This window comes from Fusarium flagelliforme (genome assembly GCF_020744385.1).
Source record: "Fusarium flagelliforme strain FIESC 12 MPI-CAGE-AA-0113 chromosome Unknown B0J16scaffold_2, whole genome shotgun sequence".
Taxonomy (NCBI): Eukaryota; Fungi; Ascomycota; class Sordariomycetes; order Hypocreales; family Nectriaceae; genus Fusarium; species Fusarium flagelliforme.
The window spans coordinates 3,020,303-3,038,520 of record NW_025763504.1 but is presented as its reverse complement, the minus strand read 5'-3'; the positions used below and the strand labels follow the sequence as shown (position 1 = coordinate 3,038,520).

General features: G+C 49.1%; 2 protein-coding genes across 2 annotated transcripts; both read left to right on the top strand.

Moving 5' to 3' along the window:
- Positions 1–8,653: 8,653 nt before the first annotated feature.
- On the top strand, positions 8,654–11,380 carry B0J16DRAFT_394698 (uncharacterized protein; the record flags this gene model as incomplete). The annotated part of the gene is made up of 3 exons (XM_046132145.1): positions 8,654–8,898; positions 9,092–9,281; positions 9,420–11,380. The coding sequence occupies exons 1-3, from the start codon at positions 8,854–8,856 to the stop codon at positions 11,378–11,380; spliced, it is 2,196 nt and encodes a 731-aa protein (XP_045986620.1). The 5' UTR covers positions 8,654–8,853.
- Positions 11,381–14,323: 2,943 nt separating this feature from the next.
- On the top strand, positions 14,324–17,747 carry B0J16DRAFT_333608 (MCM2/3/5 family-domain-containing protein). The gene is made up of 3 exons (XM_046126847.1): positions 14,324–14,785; positions 14,853–17,322; positions 17,378–17,747. The coding sequence occupies exons 1-3, from the start codon at positions 14,502–14,504 to the stop codon at positions 17,492–17,494; spliced, it is 2,871 nt and encodes a 956-aa protein (XP_045986619.1). The 5' UTR covers positions 14,324–14,501; the 3' UTR covers positions 17,495–17,747.
- The last annotated feature ends 471 nt before the right edge of the window (positions 17,748–18,218 follow it).

The window sequence follows — 18,218 nt, the reverse complement described above, 5'->3', positions numbered from 1 at the left end:
AATTTCATCCTTATCATGAGGTAGACCGAGTGATCTTCAAGATTGCCGAGGAGCAAAGGTAAAGTGTTTCTGATACTTGTCTCGTCCAGACTTCGGATACAGTTTCAGATCATGTCTTTCTCCAAATTCGGGACCATCAATACGTCATTTGGAGACGTCCCTGTTTTGAATGTGCAGAAGCAAATGCACGACACTTGGAATCAAATCTTATTTGCTTTTTTTCTGCGTTGTTACGGTGTGCGAGGAAAACCCTTGCCATCAGCCTCACTCAAAACCCGCTGTGGAATATCCACCTTAATACGGTTGCTATATGTTGATAATTTCGACATATCAGAATGACAAGTTGCTGGTCCCGGCGATCCATATAGCCACGCGATAATGGACGTTTTGGTGGTTCATAGAAGTATCATTGGGCTTAAATGCTATTGGATCATGAACGCGGCTTGAAGCCCAGCATGTCGCTAGTCCAACAGGGATAGGCTTAGCCATACACATGCGCTTGTCAAGCCGGGACTATCGAGCCAGCTGAGGATGATCATTGCTGCCTCATTGTCCGGCTCCCCGAGGCCCTGACTTGAGAATGATGCTTTATCGTCAGTCTTGTTTATTTTATCAGCCAGTTCGAAGCGGGAGGCTGCATATCCGACGAACCAGGGGTCGCGATCCGGATGACTGTAAAGTTGGGACAGTGCCTGAAGTGCAATAGGCGGTCCCAGGTCTGTGGTTGCGCAACTCATTCCTTGTTAGCGGCTGCAAGGAGACATTGTACCGATCCGTTCTTGAGTCCCATTTGCCCGTTCTCCGTAGATGCAAGTGCGCGATGAATTCCCTCCCATCGTCGGTAAGGGAGTAGTGAGGAATAGCTTTCGATTTAGCGATTGGAGCGCGAAGGCCACAATAACAAAAGATTGAGTGGTCATCGCCGAACTGGAAGCACTCCCCTTCGAGCTTGTGTAACACATCTCCATCTCATCATATTGAAAAACGCTTCTTTTCACTTGTTGTACGATATAGTACGACGTGAAGAAGCACTGCTGCGTTACCGTACCCTGTAGAAGGGGTGTGCATTCTGCATCGTAGTACAGAGTAGCGAGTTTCTGCTCCAATGCGGGCGGATACAGGATGTAGAGCTAGGATCTGGATCTTGAAAATCATCCATCGCCCCTCCACGGGATGCTACATGTATAGTGCATGTACAACCAATCAACAAGGACCGGCATGGCCGACCGGCGGATCACAGATAGGTACATACCCAATCGCTTCTTTAATGATTCCTGGGTTGTCATTTTTCTCTTTTCTTTTTCCCTCGCCGACTAAATTGCGGGTTAGAAGCTCACCGATGAGGAGAAGTCGGGGGGCCGAACCTTGTCGTTGTTTCTTGGCGGGGTCAGGACAGGACTGGGGCTGTTGCAGGTCGAATACCGAATCGTGTTGAAACTCCAAAATACTAGCCTTTGGTTTCACCACCGTTGTCATTCGCCATTACTGCAGTGCAAGGCCAATATTGGGGCAGTATCCCCTCTCACAAACGCGTAGGCAGTAAAGGTAACGCAGCGAGGACTCGAGCCAGAGGTTCAGGGTAGCATCCATGGGAAGAATACATGAGGTGGTCTGTTATGAGTTGCTTCGCGGCAAGACCCTCAATTGGAAGTGGTTATTTCTATGACGAACATTGTAAATTGATTCCCCAACTTTATATATAACTTAGGTCAGCTTCGTGAAGAACCGCGCAGTACCATCGACTTACACTGCATCGTATTTTTGGGCACGAGTTGTTTCCTCCACTAATCAGGTGTATAAACGTTAGCGGTTGCATTTGTGAAAGGTATCGCAGCAGCTCGAGTATTTGGTCGTGATAGAATATCGCATTGAGCGATATTTATCTTGAAACGAATGTAAAAATCCAATGCTTGCAACAATGATAGAGAAGTTGATGAGTGGAAGGAGTACTTCTTTCTCCACGTACCTTCCCTTCCAATTGACATGTACCAAACTGAGAGAGAAGGAACCGCCGAACGCAAACGGATTGAAAGTGGGGCAGCCTCTCTTGCCTCAACCGTAGGTATACTCTGCCAACGACATCAGATTAGAGAAATATGTTTGCTTCCAATTATCCATTTACAACAACAAACACATGTACTCGGACCTGATAAACGCGCCTGAACATCACCCATGTAAACGTCGAATTCTTGATGTTGCCAGATTATGCACCAACCACGAATAAACAGTCGCAAACGCGTCCCCAAACAGGCCTATTAGCGAACTTCAGACCTTCAGCAAAGGCTCGTTAATTCGACCTTTTCACTGCCATTGACGACAATGACTGTACGGACCAAGTGTCGTATAACTCAAGTTCATCCTTGTTGACCAGAATAAAGATTGCCATTAGCTTCTGCACCAAGCATCAGCCTGCAACGCTGGTAATACGCGAACAATGACGTCTCATTGGCAGCTTCACCAACACAAGCACGCACTTCTTCAGAGGCGCAGCTTTGTGCAACCGCACCACGCTGTCCATAACGAGGGATGCCGTGCGATAGGACAAGAAAAGACGACGTTAGGGAAAGTGCCAGATCTATAATGTGCGATGTGCGATGCTTGTGCAACACGGCCTGCATGATCTCAGAAAACCAACAACCTCATCGGCGCCAGCCCTCGCTCGCTTGTTTTCCGCCTGCAATGCACGCTTCCTCAATCCATTGCCTCAAGATTACGATAGCGGGAAAGGTGAGGCTTTTGTTACTCTCCGAATACCTTTCATGTTACGCCGAGGTACGGCGACTCAGCTCGCAGTACACTAAATCTTTGCTTTTTTTTTCTTCTCTTGGGTAAGAAGCTCAAACATGTTGACAAGATTTTAAACTTACCAGTAACAGGATATCACATAAGCTGTCCCCCTGTGCGCCTGTCTCAGCTTACTTGCCCAGGTTTTTACGTGGGGTTGGATTTTCTTTCGGCCTGAACCGAACAACTGCGACAAACCATAGCAGTTATACAAGCATCGTGCAATACCGTTCCCATGGAACTTGCAATTTGCATGCGCTCAGGTAGAAAGGATGAGCTTTTAATACCCCTGACCAGATGCACAACATAATATTCTTCGCTGCTCGCATACAAGCCTTCAATTGGGTCCAAGCATAGCCACAGAAGCCATGTGCTTAGCCAGCCATCGCTTGGCTGTTTCATATTCTTCTATCATTACCAGCTGATACTCAACAGACCTCTGCATCAACCAGATCCTGGTCTGTTGTTGCAGGTCTATTACATGGCATTGCCACCCAAAATCTTGACCATAACGATCAATTTTTTGACAACAAACACGGGCACCAACCAGCATTTCGTTGATTCAACGTTCTGTAAAATTTATTTGATGCTGCCAAGTGAATTCAATTGGCCTGTACGGATACGTCAAGACACTCACTGAAACATGCACGTGTCGAGTCCCTGGAACAGACTCTCGCTGTCTAACCCTGGTTGTCGGGATGGTCTCAAGTGCGCACCACATACAAACCTCAACACTTGAAGTTGATCCCGTTGAACATGTTTTAAAAGAGGGATGGTGGACACCTGACATAAGAAACCTCAATTTGCATACTGGAAATGGAGAATGTGCAACTTTGGTTGCGGGTAGAGACAAGTGAATCTGTGAACCGTCGCTGAAGATGTCTCACAGGCTACTGTGCAACAACTCTCAAGCGAAACAATGGGCGACAGTACACATAGACTTGTGAACTCGCCCACCCCGGACGGGTTGCTTGGTACCTCGAGGTCTCTCAACCAACCACTGCGGTATATGAGCCAGCGAGAACAAGGCGGGGTAGGAGAACGATATGTGTTTCGACTCCACGAGTGTCGAGTTGAACATATTACTTCCTGGTTTCGCTTCGGGTAACCGCCTCATCTCGTCAAAACCCAAGCCAGAGGTTTGGATCAAGGCATCTAGAACCACCCTGACGGACTTTTGCCACATGAATTTGCTATCATATTGAGACTGAGTGCAGTGAGCATTCTCTGGGAATATCGTCGAAACTTCTATTATGAGAACCCATCATTGCGTTGCACCAAGATATACACATTCAATCTCGAATTTCTTCCTTAACCGACGAGATTCGGCCTTGAGTGGGTGGTGGGGAGGTTATGCAGGGAATAATGCGCTAATCAATATCAAACTTCGCTTCCTCGAAAGGGTTGCGACAACTTCCAAAAGCCCTCCATCAAATGTTTAACTGGCCTCCATGATCCAATCTTTGGATTAGTACAGGCTCACCAGAAACTTTGCGCTGTAGGGCGGCTCCCTTGCGAGCGGCCCGCGCGCCATCTTTTTCGCTAGTATCCCAATAGCAACTGCAGGATCTCAGAACCCAGTCTTGCTTGGTCACTCGGTTGATCAGCAGGCCCAAACGCTACAAGCATGGGCGACCCCTACAGCTTCTGGTACACCCCTGGAGGGAGGATCCTGGTCCCCTGTGCAGATCGCATGTCCGCACCTTTTCACAAAGCCGACTCGTCCTTTGCCCAGAAGGCTCGTACTGTGAGTTGTGATAAACATCTGGCACGATATGCAGTACGATATTCCCTTGGCTTTCCCGTTGAATGTCTGGGAGCCCTTCAAGAGCCGAGGTGGCGTTCTCTCAAATGTTCTGTTGAACCGAACCCTAGAAGTATCATCATCATCGCGACCCACCCCCTAGCTACTGGCGTACCAAGCGGTTGGAAGACAATACATACTGTACTGTACATGTATGTTCTTCACCACTGGGAACCGTTATTCTACGTACTGAGTCCCCCTATGACGGCTCGGGTAGAGCCATGAAATGGCTCGCAAGCCACTCCGACTTCTTATCAGATGTTGAGCTGGATGCTGAGTACATGGCTCGTACAGAACATCCCTGTCTGTATCGCTGCGCGATGCTTGACGATAGCTACGGTCGGCCATGCAATCGCATTCTTATATGCAAATTGCTATGATGGGAACACAAAGTCAATGCCTCTTGTTTGAAAGCGACAAGATCATATAAGTTAAGTGACACTCCCGCCTGAGTATCAATGAATATTCTTCGATCCGAGCAAAGAAACAACTTGACGAAGAGTTCTGACACAACCATTTTCATCCAAGTACAGCCTATACTTACGACTCTCGCCCTCGCATCGAACCCAGCCGTGTGAGGACTCATCGCTTGTGTCAGTGCATACCGAGACAAGGCAACTCAGACTCAAGCATCCCAGACTCAGACTTGGAGCTACCAGAATCTGCCAAATCAAGGTATGCTTATTATAACCTCATTCTTAGTGCTTGTCCGTTGTTGTCATTCTCTGGTTTTTTATCTCTCCCTCCAACTCAATCCGCACGGCGTAATGGAGAGCACTGCTCGGTCCCAATCCATTCTGTCGCCCGAGAGTCGACGGGAGTGGCGTCTTGATGTGCAGCCAAACTTGTCGACTGCGAGGGTGACGCCAGTGTGAGAAACTTCAATAATCATCTGCAACCTATGTGCCTCACTCGCCCTTGCTTTTCTTGTTCTTCCCGGTCGTTCCTCCGTACCTTTTCCCGAACGAGGAAAAATTGCTCAAAAACGCTGCTAGGCGTTGAGTCGGTTATGAGAGATTTGTGAAGCTTTAAATGTCATTATTGTCATAACACGGAAGAATCCCCGGAGGCGGCCAAAAGCTACTTGCAGTTGCGGCCAGAAAAAGGAAAAAAAAAAAAAAAAAAAAAGGAGATGAACTAATTGACATGGAGTTGACAGATTTGACTCAGAAGAGTGCCGGAGGCGATCATTGATCATCCTACGACAGCAGACAGGGATCATATTTTAATTAGGCTTAACCCTTGTTCAGCGACACGGAACTTCAGCACTCCCGAGGCGCCAGTATCTTGCTTGGTACAGATTTGCTGACGATTACAAGCCTGTTCAGGCTTGTTGGGGCATTTTCACCTTGGCGAAGCGACCGAAGTGGTGGCCTACAAAGTTGGGTCGTTGACGCGAATACGGTCGATTAATGTACGTGGTGGTTGTTCGATACAGAGAAGTTACTCTTTCGGCAGACTGATCACCGGGACATTGCTGTTGGAGACCAATCTGCACGTCGAGCTCCATCGCAATCTCGTTCTACGGTGATCTGGAATTTCGGTGGTTCGGTACCCGAAGATCTCTTTTTCGGACTTGCTTCTGGAGGTGAGTACGACTTGTTCTGATCTCCTTCTGCATCCATCTGCATATACACCTTGGCCCGGTGCGGACAGAATATTCTTCGCACAAGTCGGAGAAGAGTTAGGACTCTGATCTGGCCTGTGCTACTGCACAGGACAAGCAAGGCACCCTAGCCGCCCTTATTAGAGGAGCTTTCAAAAGAGAAAACAAATGGAGACGGGAAGACGGGAGCGGACCCAGTACGGTTAGAACCGCGACCTTTCTTGGACTGGACCCTCACTTAGGCCTTTGCTCCCTTGAGTTCCATAACTGTTACTGGGTAGAGCTCCTCAGCCCTTGGAACGATCTTGGCTTGCCCTGGATATCCAGCTGATGCCGCCTGCGCCGTGCACTGCGCACTACCGACACCCCTGCACACCACTATTGATTTCCTTTTCGAAAGACAACCAATCACTGGCTTAAATGGCTAACGACACCCCCCTAGGCCTCCCGATAGACTACCGCACGCGCATTACGCACACATCCATATTATTCAGGCACGTTTACAAACCGTTCTTTTTTTGTTATTTTTGCTTGGGCTCCCAAATTGTTCCTTTTTCTTTTTTCGGTGCGCTCCAGCTGAGCCGGGGCATGCTTCCAAGAGAGATGTCCATTTGAGGCTAGTATGCCTTCTCTCCTTACTTCTGATTCCTGCTCTCAAGCCTCCTTGCCCCAGGTCTTTTGTTCACGAATGGTCTGCGACGTCTCGTCGAAGAGGGGTGTACCCTGGCTTGCCATAGTGCCTTCTACCACCGATGTACGGTGTCTGTCTATTAGCACCTTGCATCGCGGCAGGGCTCTGAAGACTTCGGGATGTGTGTGGGTAAATGGTGAAGGAGCAAAGATCTTGTTTGTGTAGCAGATGATGAAGTCTTTCTTTCAGTCTTCAGTCATGCTTCCTGCGGATGGGTTAGCACCTGGCACACAGAAACAACTTAGATCAAGCTTCTCCACCATTTCCCGAACCCATGATGTCTCCTCCCCACCAGTTGACGCTGCCGTCACCCTTGCAGGAGGCTTTGAGACAGTCGAGGATCTGGCATAACGGCCAAGGTGGTTGATTCCTAGCCTCCGCAGGTCACATCCATGACCTTTCCCTCAAGCATTGCGTTTACCTTGCCTAGCTTAGCCCCATCTGCACTGCACTGCGCGGACAACGCTATTGCTATCTGACTCCAAATGTATCCGTATGCACATTGTTCTTCCCTCGCCTCTGAGCTACTTTTTAGATAGGCGAGTGGGGGTGGGATCGTCAAAAGCAAGGGTTGAACAGACTCGAGTTGACAATGTCCAAGGCCAAAAGCAGCCAGGCGACGCACTTGCTCTCTCCCTCCCTTACCCTGGCACATCGTCCCCATTTCTCCCCTAGCTGAAGCGTTCTTCATCTTCATTGGTTTATTGTAAGGGAAGGGATGGAATAGATACCTACCTCAATCCATAAGCTCTAGCTACTGGTTTTGTTTCGCCCTTTTTCCCTTGCCTCCCTGCCCTTTGGCCGAATACTTTCGCAAGAGACATCTGAATCACCATTTTCTCCTCTTGACGCAGGGCAAATATCTTGCATACACGGTCCAGTCCTCCCAAAAGGAAATGGTCTTCCGTACTTCGTCTCCCTCTTCTGCCACCAACTCTCACATCGGCATTCACGGCCAGTGCTTTCTCCAAGTCTAAACCGACTCACACCCGCGTTGAATCATCTACCCGTTTGTCTGTCTTTCCTCCACGTCTTATCTACTCCAAGTCAAGCCAGATCCATAGATTAACGGGATCTCGCGAGTCTAACACCGTTAAGCATCGCTTAGTGAAGTTGTTCTGACCATAAACAGGCTCAAGCGCCCTTGCAGTTGAATATTCCGTACAGCGGCTTTGGAGACATCAGCTTGACCCTTAGTCTCACTCTGTTCCTGTTGATCACTTATTAGAACTCAAATCTGCAAGGTACGCATTTCTTGATTTCATGAACTGGTATTTCTTCAAGCCAATAATTTATGTGGCAAAACAACGCCATCGTCGCCGTTGATGTGCAACTAAGAACATGACCTGACAACGGTTTCCAGAATCCTCATCAAGACTAACCCAACATTCTTCAGACACAACATTACATGTCTCTGTAACCTATCTTCTGTTTGTTGTTATTCCTCGGTGTGTTTTGATCCAAATCTACCACGCATACCTGAACACTTCTTCCCGCATCAAGGAGTTCACTTCCCCAGCTTGAGTATCGTCCTCCCTTTGCCCAGGAAACCCTTTGCTTCCAAGGGCAACATATTCCGCCCTTCTCTTGGAATGCAAGTGTCTCTGGACTGGATTGGAACCCACGACTACCCCTCTCAGCTTCGCCAGTAGGATCCCCACCATCCACTTCATCTGTTTCAAAGCGCCACCTCCAGCACGCAAAAGCAATTTAAGGGAGAGCTTGACCGACAATACTGAGCATTCAACAACATCATTACTGCATACTGCTGCATGCCCTGTGTTAGATCAAATCTCCGAGAGTCAAGACCTGTACAGCGATCACTGTCTTGGTAGACCCATAAGACCTCGTCCAGACCTGGTTTTAACTACGACTGCGACCACTTTCTGTCCAAGACAACCGACCTACATTCTCGAGTCGCCCTGAATAGAACCCAGTTCCCATCATCCTCCCTTGTTTCCAGCTTGGATGTCTACTGCCAAGTTCCAGTGTCCTCCCTACAAGCTTTTCGAGGTGAGTCGCAACTTAGACCTTGTTCCAGCACTCCCGTGACACGACGGATCTCTTTTGTCCCTTACCGCCGCCCACAGGCCTGCACAGCGTTTCTCTTTTGTCTCCCTCCGTCGACATCTGCCTGTCTTTCAACAAACGTCTCGTCTCCATAGTGTTTCGGGATTCCAAACACTGATATCAAGAACTCCAATAGCCCGATTACCATCCGCAAAAGCCCATCATCGTCGGAGTTGACGACAGGCTTGAATCGCCTGACACTATCGCGCTTCGCTACGAGGAAGCAGCTCGAGCAGAGACCGGAGGAGGAAACCTAAGAGGGGACTCCCCTCCTAGGCTTTTGGAGATGGCAACCTACACCAAGGCCCAGCTGCCTTCTATGCATGGTAAGTTGAAGGTTGTACTTGACTTCCACGAGATGTGAGGAGTTGCAGCGCGCCGAGTAGCGTTTGTGCTGGACTTCACGCACTCGAAAATGGCCTCTGATCCAAGTCTTGAACCGAGCTTCACTAACACTGCAACAGCTGGCTACGACGTGGCAAGATACCAAGACGCAGGCTACGAACAATACCCAGCACAGAACTACCCGACTCAACAACAATCCGACAAGTTCGCCCAGCTGAACCAGCAGTCTTTCGCCAACAACAATGCAGCCGTGGCATATGCTATGCCTGCTGGCATTGCCCCAGCACCAACTGTTCTATCATGCCAGCCCCCAACAGGTGTCTACGGCACCAAGGTTTATGTGAAGCTTTCATCACAATACGACCTTTTCTCGTTATCGACACCGATGCCACAATTCTCCTTGCTGTTTGGATCCGAAAAGTGCTCTGCTCAAGATGTCTCTCGAGACCTGCAAGACAGTACTGGCTTTATCTACAGCTGCAGCGGAGACGCGCCTCAATTTTTGGTCACAAACTGTCAAAGCAGCAATGTGCCATTGTCACTAGTCCTGGATGGCCCTTCAGGAGACGAAATTTCTCGCATTCCCGTTGGTACTTTTCAGTATCTTGAAGGGTCCGGGGATGACATCACGAGGTCAACCAAGATGCCTAAGCATGAGGACACAGCACCTGCCCCTACTATTGATCAGCCGAGTACCTCACCTAAAAGTGAGCCTCAACTACCAGCAGAGCCTGGTACAAATACCTATGAATATCCTCCGCAGCAAGGACAATATGCCAATACATTCCCGCAAGCAAACAACGACATGATCAGCACTTATAGCCGAAGCACGAGCTTCACGGACCCTCACTACCACCGTCGTCCAACGGCAGGATGGAGTCCTTATCCGAGTACACTGGGCAGCACAGGGCGAGGACCGGCAGGCTTAGATGCTTCGATGGTTGGACGTCCACCTTTGACGCCTCTCGGCATGTCATCACCGGCTCACTCTAACGGCGCCCCCCAACTGGTTCGAACAAGCACTATCGCTGCTAACCCTGGCAATAACTCCAACTATCACCCTATCTCTCTCTATTCTGGTAAAGCAATTCTGAAGATTGCCGGTAAGCTGGAGACAATGGCCGAGAACTGGACCTCTGAGGAATGGGCCAATCGTCGCCGGATCGTCCTCTTCCGCAAGACACAAAAGGGATCAACCGTTAACGCCACCTGTCAATCGGTAAGCGTCAACGACCGACCACCTAACAGCATCTGCATTTCTTGCATATGGTGGGCTGAAAAGGGCGAGTGTTATGTCACATCGGTCGACACTATTTATCTTCTCGAGCAGCTTGTTGCCGCGCCAGCCCGTTTCAGTGTCGAGGAGAAGAACCGTATCCGTCGTAACCTGGAAGGATTCCACCCTCAGACCGTGTCCAAGGCCAAACCCGACAGCGAGGAATTCTTCAAGATCATCATGGGCTTCCCCAACCCCAAGCCCCGCAATATCGAGAAGGACGTCAAGGTGTTTCCCTGGAAGATTCTTGAGTCTGCCCTCAAGAAGATTATTGGAAAGTACAGTGTCAGCCCCAGCAGTACTGTAGGACCGCCCAGCATGATCAGCCAGCCTAACGGACATTATGCACCTCTGCCAACGCCTCCAGGACAAGGCATGGCCCCAACACACCCTGACGCCCACCCGCAATACTCTCTTCCTCAGCATCACGACTCGATACCCTCACCACGATCACTTTCTGGCTCACAGCCTAGCTGGACACCATACACAACCGCACCTCCAGGATACTCCGCAGCAGCCTCTCGCACATTAAGTCCTGGACTCCGTCACCACAGCCCTCAACAACCGCCTTTACGTATCAACACAACACCTCTGCCAGCAGTTTCGAGCTACGACACTCGAAGCGGAGGATATGGAACAAGTGGTCTACACACTCCGTTGAGCCATCACCCACCGACCGCGACTCCTCCACGATGGGATCCCACACCAGCGACATACCCGGACAGCTACCCCAGCCTGACATCACAAACGGCCCAGCCAGTGTACGGCGCAACGGCATATGGCGAACATGCCCCCAGAGGATGAAGAGGCTGTGGCGCTCTATCGCCTAGGTCATAATCGGATGACCACTGGAAGCTCGTGTTGACGCCTTGGTTGTCTGACGGTCGTATTGGGCAGCCTCGTGAACATGGGGAGGAGGGTCGTGGGGGAGAGTCAGGTGTTGTGGCGCATACCAATGACAGACGTCAGCAAGGCACCATGTTCCCTCGAGGCAGCCCTCTCAGCTCCATGTTTGCTTCAAAGCTCCCGTTGATGATGGCGCCATTGGAGGTGCAGATGGTGGCTGTGAGCTGCGACGATGCTCTAGGCGCCGCACCCTGTCCAGGAGTTGAGCTCACAACAATCAACAGGATCTACGGCTCGGGCCCTTTTCTCGGGGGTTATCGCAACTCTTTGGCCTTTTACCCCCATCTTCTTTTTTCTAGCGTGTGCCTCAAGAATGGTCATGCGCACAGAGTATGGGGACTTTACAGTATCATTCCACCACCCCCTCCTCGAGGTCATGGATCAATTGGAGCTAAGCGGCCTAGGGCCCAACCATGATTTGGCGGGTAGATCCGTCGAGCGCAAAGCAGGGATCACCTGTCGACCTATGGCCGCTTGTCCAATCACGAGACGCATCACTTCACCACCACCAACATATACGCCACCTACGCTACACTGCACTACACTATGTCTTCGAGCTTGCGCACGACGTTTCTAGGCGTCCTTCTCCAGCTTCTTTTTTATGATGCTTGAGCTTTTTTGTCAATCTTGGGTCATTGTTGTTTTCGCCCTCACGAGGCACGCACACCATGGCATTTCTTTGTCTACCCCATTTCGTCCAATAGGCTATTTACGGTAGTATAGACTTTGGCGCCTACTTTTTCCTTTATTCCCTGTTTCTCTTATCTTTTACGGATATGCGTTTGTTCTACTGGGTCTACACGATAGACTTTCATTGGCTTGTTATTGTTTTTTATCTTCAATGTTTACAGGATAGATGGGATGACCTGACCTGGATTATGGATACGAATGGAATGCCAAAGCAGTTGGCACGGCACTTTTTTTATGAAGGGATGTCAGGAGGAGATATGGGGCCTCTACTTATTATTTACCTCGAGTTTACACCCTGGCCCCCTGGGATATATCTGGTTTGGATGGATTTTGATCAATAGGCATTATACCCTTTGTGTGCATTCCCATGCCCTTGTTCTGTATGGCTCTCTCACTCTTCACATCATCTGTAGACAGGCAGGCGTTTTACTTTTTGCATATGGGTTAAAGGATAGGAATGTGCATCATTCTTGCAGGCTAGGCTAGAATAACGGATAATTATAATCTTGGAAAGCCATGACCTGATTGTGTCCCATTCCGTAGAGAGTGGCCAAGAAATGGAGGGTTTGTTGCTGTAGGTGACTTCAGTTATTGATCATCGTTGGCCCGGTAGATACTGATAGTGGTGGATCAAAGGCATGCGTTAAGATTGCGCGTGGACAGTTTGGGGGCGTGAGTGTCACAAGGACCCTGCATTAGAATCATGCTGAAAGGGATGACTCACCCTTATTGCTGACTGGAGCGCTATGATGTTGATGTTGTATTGCATTGCATGTTTTGTATCAGAGGATCTGCTAGCGTATGTTACGTAGGTTTCAACGGCTGCCGTTGAGATAGGGTTTGGGCATGGCTGGCCGTTAAGTACCTGTAACGGTAAACTTTTTACTTTCTTACTTGCTTGTCTAGCTTGGTTGTGCCTGGAGCTTGGAAAGTTAAGATTTGATCAGTACATCCACAATAGAGTTCCTTGTGCCGTGGTTATTGCGGTGTTCGCTTGAGTTTGGATATGTGGGCCAGAGGGGAACCTGCATAATGACGAGATGTTCTCCCACTGTCAGCACTTTGACTAGACGTATTTTATATTCAGTAGAAGCAATAAGGTACCTGTATTCTGTGTTCATATGAAAGGTTTATGAACGTAATGATAATATCTAATGGAAAGAGCTTAGGACCAAATATGTCTTCAATGCTATGGCTGTACATAACCCGCACCTCCAATCGTCTAGCTAAGCAGAAGTCTCATAGACAAAAGCAAGCACCTTATCTGTACATCCCAAGAAACTACCAATATATGTAGGTATTCATAATTACCTGGCGATGAAGTGCGGGATGCGCACAACTGGAGCATCAAAGTGATAGTCCAAATCTGAAGAGTTAGATGCTCAGGTACCTTTACAAGGGCTACAAGAGCATCCGAGGCACTTTCTTCACAAGGCAAATACATCAATTTGGGTATAAAAGCAGCGTTTTTGGTTATCTTCTGGTAGTGCGTTGGCTTGTCAAGGGGATCAAGCAGCTTTATCCACATAAAGTACCAGAAGCAGGAAATCGTTGCTGTTTAGACGCTGCAGTATACATGTTTATTTCCCTTCTTCGTCCCTAATACTCATGACGATTTCCTTGGTCTACTATCCAATCAACATCTAGTTTCAATGCAACAGCCAGCAATGATTGCAGCGTTTTGAACTGTGTCTTGAAATTGTTGCCGTATATCTGTATTCTATACACCTACCCATTGTCTGAGCTCCATTAAGTAGCATAGCTGAGCACTTTAATAGGTACTCATATACCTGACCTCCAAGTTCCATCTATCATTGTGAGTTCTACAACCATGACAATACGGGGTTGAGGCTATCACGAGTGAACGTGGAAGATATTGTTGGACATAGATTCACATATTACAATTGTTCACTAGTTAAGCTCCAAGTTACTGATAGACAGAAAGCAGACTCGTATTCCTAATCTCTGATTCAATCAACTGGTGATACCGAATTCATGTATAACCCGAGATTCGAAGAATGACATCTCATTGGATGATTTTTAAATGCAATCAATTAAAGTCGCGACACGTTGACGACCCCTCGACGCGTCAGAGCGCGTCGCCCTGTAATAAGCAGTAGTGCCTTCCAATTGTTAACCCCACAAAGCGCCCGTGCCTTTGCCCTGGCAACTAAAATCTCCCCCCTCGATAGGTACTATACAATATTCAACAATCAACCAACCAACCGAATCACCAAAAAGAGTCGATCATTCAGCCCCAACAAGTGCATCGTCACCTCTCTCCTTTCGATACCCCTATACCAGACGATCGCTTCAACAATCTGCCGCAATGGCTACTCCTTCGAGCGACGCCGGCTTCATGATGTCGGATGCCCCCTCGCGGGCTCCTGCAACCTCCAGACGCAACTATGGCTTCCCCTCGTCTTCTGCATCGCGCCCACGAGGTCCTCCTTCAGAGAGCATGGGAGGTGCGCCCAGTGATGATGAGGGTGATCAATTTGCAGACGATCAGGTTCCTCGGAGTTCGAGAATCAACAATACTGCTGAAATTAGCCGTGTCGAGGACAGAATTGGCCTGCTGGTTCAGGAGCACTTCGAGTCCTTCATCGAGAAGTATGTCCCCGGTGTTCCGTCAACAACATTGGAAAACCACCAACTAATACGTCTACTCGAACAACAGCTTCCAAGAGGATCCTATCAGCGCTCCTACACCGAGTGCCCCTACACCCAGCGCAGTCACCACTGACAAACACTATGTTGCCATGATCAAGGGCATGCGCATCAACTCCCTCTCAACATTCTACGTCGACTACAGACATCTGGCTTCATATGAAAATGGCAGTTTGGCGGACGGTGTGATGCGACAGTACTATCGATTCTTACCCTTCCTCACCGCTGCTTTACACAACATGATCGCAAAGTACGAACCTCTATACTTCCGTGAGCATCGCCAGCCTACCGCTTCGAGCAACCTCACCACCTCTGCAGCCAGTCATCTGGGCTCCGCCGACCAAACTGAGTCGTCGCACCGAAAGAACGAGCATCAGCAAACCGATAAGCTCTTCTCAATTGCTTTCTACAATTTACCCCTAGTGTCCAGAGTCCGTGCTCTTCGAGCCACCAATATTGGCCAGCTCCTTTCCATCTCTGGAACCGTCACCCGAACATCAGAAGTCCGACCCGAGTTGTCTTTAGCCACATTTAACTGCGAGGCCTGTCGTACAGTCGTGCCCAACGTCGAGCAGACTTTCCGATACACTGAGCCTACACAATGCCCCAACTCGACATGTCAAAACCGTGTAGCCTGGGCGCTCGACATCCGACGCAGTACTTTTGTCGATTGGCAAAAGGTGCGAATTCAGGAGAACAGTTCCGAAATTCCTACAGGTAGCATGCCTCGAACCATGGACGTCATTCTGCGAGGTGAAATTGTCGATCGCGCCAAGGCTGGAGAGAAGTGTATTTTTACAGGTGCCCTGATCGTCGTTCCTGATGTCAGCCAACTTGGTCTTCCTGGTACACGACCAACCGCCATGCGCGACGATCGCAATGCGCCTCGAGGAGCGGATGCTGGTGGAAGTGGAGTCAGTGGTCTTAAGGCACTTGGTGTTCGCGACTTGACATATCGCCTTGCTTTCCTTGCCTGCATGGTCAATCCAGACACATCTTCAACTGGCCAGTCTGCCACCAGCGGTGCTGCCGATATAGTCAACTCGTTGGTACAGAATTCCGCCAACGATGGTGAGCAATCTGTAGAAGAAGCCCAGGCTGCTGTTCTGGCGTCCATGAACCCATCTGAAATTGAAGACCTTCGAGCTATGGTGCACGGCGATCACATTTATTCGAGACTTGTCCAGTCCATTGCCCCCATGGTCTATGGACACGAGGTTGTAAAGAAGGGTCTACTCCTTCAACTAATGTCTGGTGTTCACAAGAGTACTGCTGAGGGCATGCAGCTTCGAGGCGACATCAACATTTGCATTGTCGGTGATCCATCCACTTCCAAGTCTCAGTTCTTGAAGTATATCTGCTCTTTTGCACCTCGTGCTGTTTACACCAGTGGCAAGGCTTCATCTGCCGCTGGTCTTACTGCAGCGGTGGTCAAGGACGAGGAGACAGGAGAGTTCACCATTGAGGCTGGTGCTCTGATGTTGGCCGACAACGGTGTTTGTGCCATTGACGAGTTTGACAAGATGGACATTGCCGATCAGGTTGCTATTCACGAAGCTATGGAACAGCAGACTATCTCCATCGCCAAGGCTGGTATCCAAGCCACGCTCAACGCTCGAACAAGTATTCTTGCTGCTGCCAACCCCGTTGGAGGCCGTTACAACCGCAAGACAACTCTTCGTTCCAACATCAACATGTCCGCACCTATCATGTCTCGTTTCGATCTTTTCTTCGTCGTTCTCGATGAGTGCAACGAGCAGATTGATCGTCACTTGGCAGAGCATATCGTCGGCATTCACCAACTTCGTGACGAGGCTGTCGAGCCTGAGTTTAGCACCGAACAGCTTCAGCGATATATCCGTTTCGCCAGGACCTTCCGTCCCGAATTCACTGAGGCTGCCAAGGAGGTTCTCGTGGAGAAGTACAAGGAAATCCGAGCTGATGATGCTCAGGGAGGCGTTGGCAAGAACTCTTACCGAATTACCGTACGTCAACTGGAGAGTATGATTCGTCTTTCCGAAGCCATCGCCAAGGTCAACTGTGTTGAGGAGATCAGCACTGAAATGGTTGTGGAGGCCTATAATCTTCTGCGCCAGAGTATCATCTCCGTCGAACACGATGATGTTGAAGTCTACGATGAAGAGCCCGCCGAAGACGCTGAAACGCTGCTCCGCGCCGCAAGTGCCGCTCATGGCGAGGATCTCGAGGGCGATGCCGCCATGGCGGAAGACGACCAGCCTGGCCGCAGCAGCGTCGCTCCTGAAAGGAAGAAGCAAACCATCACCTACGATAACTACATCAAGATGGTCAACCTGTTCGTTCAGCGTATCAACGAGAACGAGGCCACCATTAAGGAAGGCGTGGAGGGCGAGGAGCTGGTCAACTGGTACCTCGAGCAGAAGGAGGATGAACTTGAGGGCGAGGAAGACTACCATCGCGAAAAGGCCCTGGCCAACATGGTACTCAAGAAGATGGTCAAGGTAAGTTTGACACACATCTCCACTTATTTGAACAGCAAGACTAACTCGGCCCCAGGAAAATATTCTCATGGCTCTACGAGGCGAGGGTCTCACAGATGGCGAAGCAAGCTCTTCAACAGCTGGCCAAGTCGTCTACGTTCTACATCCCAACTGTGCCCTGGAGGAAGTCTAGTTCCCTGTCGTTGATTTGAAAAGAGTATAGAATTTTGTGTGGTTAATGCGCTTGTCATGACTAACGCCTTGGAGGATGGGCGTTTTTGGAGTTTATGATACTACACCGTTGATGATCTTGTTGTGAGCGACTGTATATATCATGGTCTGGATGGACTTTTAGAATGGATGTTGTTTATGAGGATGTTAAATGATAGATACCTAGGCATTGATGTACGGGGCACGCAGTAATAGAACGTTGCACTACTACATACGATTCCTTTCATCAATCTTGCATGCTTGAGTCAAGTTACTGCACCCATTCACTCATCTGGCACATAACATTCGCTTAAATTTGTATGATTGATCAATCGTCTGTCTGTCAAAGCCTCGTACGCACCCATTTCAGTCTGCGTCGAAACTCTCATCATTTCCCCATCCATCATCATGAGTCTCTCCATAAGTCCATAGTGGTCGTTTCTGAATTGCGGCTCTGCATCCGATCCAGGTCCTTTCATACAAGAAGAATAAAAATAAAGTAAGAATTTGATAAAAAGGGCCTCGTCACATCAATTATCGCGAAAAACACCCAGTCCCGGACCTAAAGTCATTTGTATTTTTGTTACTCAGACGCCGTCTCTATCATTGAGAACATGGCGTGTATTCTTCCATTCGGTAGGGGGGTTATTGTAGGTAGTAGTAGCCCTTCAGAGGAGGGTCTTGTCAAAATTCCCGGTTCCGCGGTG

Bases quoted from the DNA above. Each gene is read 5' to 3' on its own strand.
- B0J16DRAFT_333608 (XM_046126847.1), top strand. From the start codon at position 14,502: ATGGCTACTCCTTCGAGCGACGCCGGCTTCATGATGTCGGATGCCCCC. The intron at 14,786-14,852 runs GTATGTCCCCGG...CTCGAACAACAG, and splicing joins TTCGAGTCCTTCATCGAGAA to CTTCCAAGAGGATCCTATCA. The intron at 17,323-17,377 runs GTAAGTTTGACA...ACTCGGCCCCAG, and splicing joins TACTCAAGAAGATGGTCAAG to GAAAATATTCTCATGGCTCT.